The following is a 2145-nucleotide window of genomic DNA, read 5'->3' as shown; positions in this document are numbered from 1 at the left end:
ATATGAGAACGAAAAGGAAAAGGGAACAAAACTAATTTTTCAGAATGGACACTAACAAGTTTATAAACATACCTTGATATAGAGATTGATGTAGGTTAATTTAAAATCACTCCAATAAAACAATTCTTTGATTTTATTTTTAACTTGTAAAAATACTCTGAAAACGTTAAATTCGAAACTTGTTTTTGTATTTCATAGAAGTTTATATATAATAAACTAAAAGGTGTAAAATAAAAAGGTGTAAAACATATATGTGTGAAACCAAGAAGTGCAAAAATAAATAGGTGCGATTTTTAGAAGATGGAGATACGTACGACAAATAGATGCAACAATTAAAATGTACGATTTTTAAAAGATGGGGGTACGACGAAAAGACACGATTATTTAAAAGAAAAAAACGTGCAACTCTTGGATCATTAATAAGTATCAACCATTAGATGAAATAATAGAACAATTCTCATCCGTTGAATTAAAGATTACACAAAAAAGTGAATTTGCTATTATATATACATATATAATCTTTTCAAAGTATTTTTTGTAATTCGTATTTATTATATGATGCGCAAAATTATGATAGCTAGAAACTACTATTTTAACATTATATCTCGTAACTTTAGTCAATAGTATTAAATTATTAATGATTGCGCTATTTATCTATTTGTTCACAATTTAGAAGATCATCTTATTTAGTGTATTTTTCCATATATATGATTACTACTTAATAAGGCATTGAGCTTTGATTTCGTCGGGCGTAACCAAGTACCTTCCGTTTTGATTTTTAAGCGTAATGAACGTATCAAGCCAATCCTCAACAGCAGCCTTACCACCCTTTTCCCTCCATAACAGTATCCTCTCGTCGATTATGGGATTGTTTGTAACTACGAACAAGATTAATATTCCCTTTCACCCTCTCCTCTTGACCATCAATATTCCAACCTCTCAACCATCTTTCCACGTAATCCGCGGGACTAAAACCCGCCAAACAGTTTAGCGTGTTATAAATCACCTCAAAATGATGTTTTTCGGCTTTTCCTAATCTCCCATCATCCGAAAAAACATTTTCGTCCGTGACATGTCTCCTTCCAAACATCATTCTCATTGTCACTGTACTGCGTAACCATAATCCCTCGAGAGCTCTCTAACGTCTACCGTCTCGGAACGTTGATACATCGAGTGAACATAAGCCATGAGATTATCCGCTTCGATGGTTCTCGCAGCTACCAACATGTCCAACGTTTTAACGGACATAATTTCCGTTGTGACCACTTTTTTCATCTTCATGAATTGTTCAGTACCGTACGGTGCGGTTCCCATTGATTTGTAATTGTCTCCGATGGACTCTATGACGAACGTATGAGGCCGGTCTGCCAAATATGCGTCACGCTCTCTATACGTTTCTCTAGCGATTTCGTTGGAGTTTATGATGATGACGTGGACACCAGCGAAGTTGAAACATGCGATATCTGTTTTTAGCTCTTTCATGGCACGATAGAAATATTTGGACGTAGGACGACTCATGAATAGTTCGGTAAATTGCCGAGGATCGGCCATTCTGGTGGGCCAGGAGGAAGCTGGCGTGATCGATTTTTTTGGTTTTGGTGGGCCTTGAGAGAATTCGACCCAGTACAGAGAATGATGCAATGGAGACGATATATATATTATGTATATTAGTCTAATTAATGATAAAAGTCAAATAATGCGACTATATGTATATGTATATATATATTGATTATATTAAGTATTAACTTGGATCATAATAATATAAAACAAATTCTAGCATTGATTCAAGTCCGAATGATTGTAATGAATTAACACGTGGTTCATAAATTCATAGAGCAGAATGATTGGATTCAAGACCGAACCGGCCAGTTTAAGCATGCACACTTTTATTACAACAAATCAGACAAGGACAACACTGTCAGCCAATAAATTGTCCCTTGCCAAAGTCTTATACTCCTCCTCGTCCATAGTGTCACATAGAACACTTCCTCTAGTCTCCGGTAATCCAACCACAAACAATCCACACAATCCTATGACCAAACCAAACAACCCATACGACCAAAACTGATTTTCCCGACCAGCCGCAACCATCACTGGACTAAAAACGCCGCCAAACACCAACGCTTGCCTCACCATCGCCATCGC

At 36.1% G+C, this 2145-nt stretch overlaps 1 protein-coding gene and 1 pseudogene across 1 annotated transcript in view; both read right to left on the bottom strand.

Moving 5' to 3' along the window:
• LOC104778737 overlaps positions 1-1780 on the bottom strand; it is a 17083-nt pseudogene extending 15303 nt beyond the window's left edge.
• LOC104775465 (organic cation/carnitine transporter 3-like) overlaps positions 1845-2145 on the bottom strand; it is a 5741-nt gene continuing 5440 nt past the window's right edge. Inside the window, exon 2 of the mRNA XM_010499510.1 lies at positions 1845-2128. Within this exon, the coding sequence (XP_010497812.1) occupies positions 1900-2128 (229 nt within the window). The 3' untranslated portion in view covers positions 1845-1899. The remainder of the gene's footprint in view (positions 2129-2145) is intronic.

Source organism: Camelina sativa, chromosome 3 (assembly GCF_000633955.1).
Source record: "Camelina sativa cultivar DH55 chromosome 3, Cs, whole genome shotgun sequence".
Taxonomy (NCBI): Eukaryota; Viridiplantae; Streptophyta; class Magnoliopsida; order Brassicales; family Brassicaceae; genus Camelina; species Camelina sativa.
Note: the sequence above shows the minus strand (reverse complement) of the source record. Positions and strands in the feature narration are given on the sequence as shown.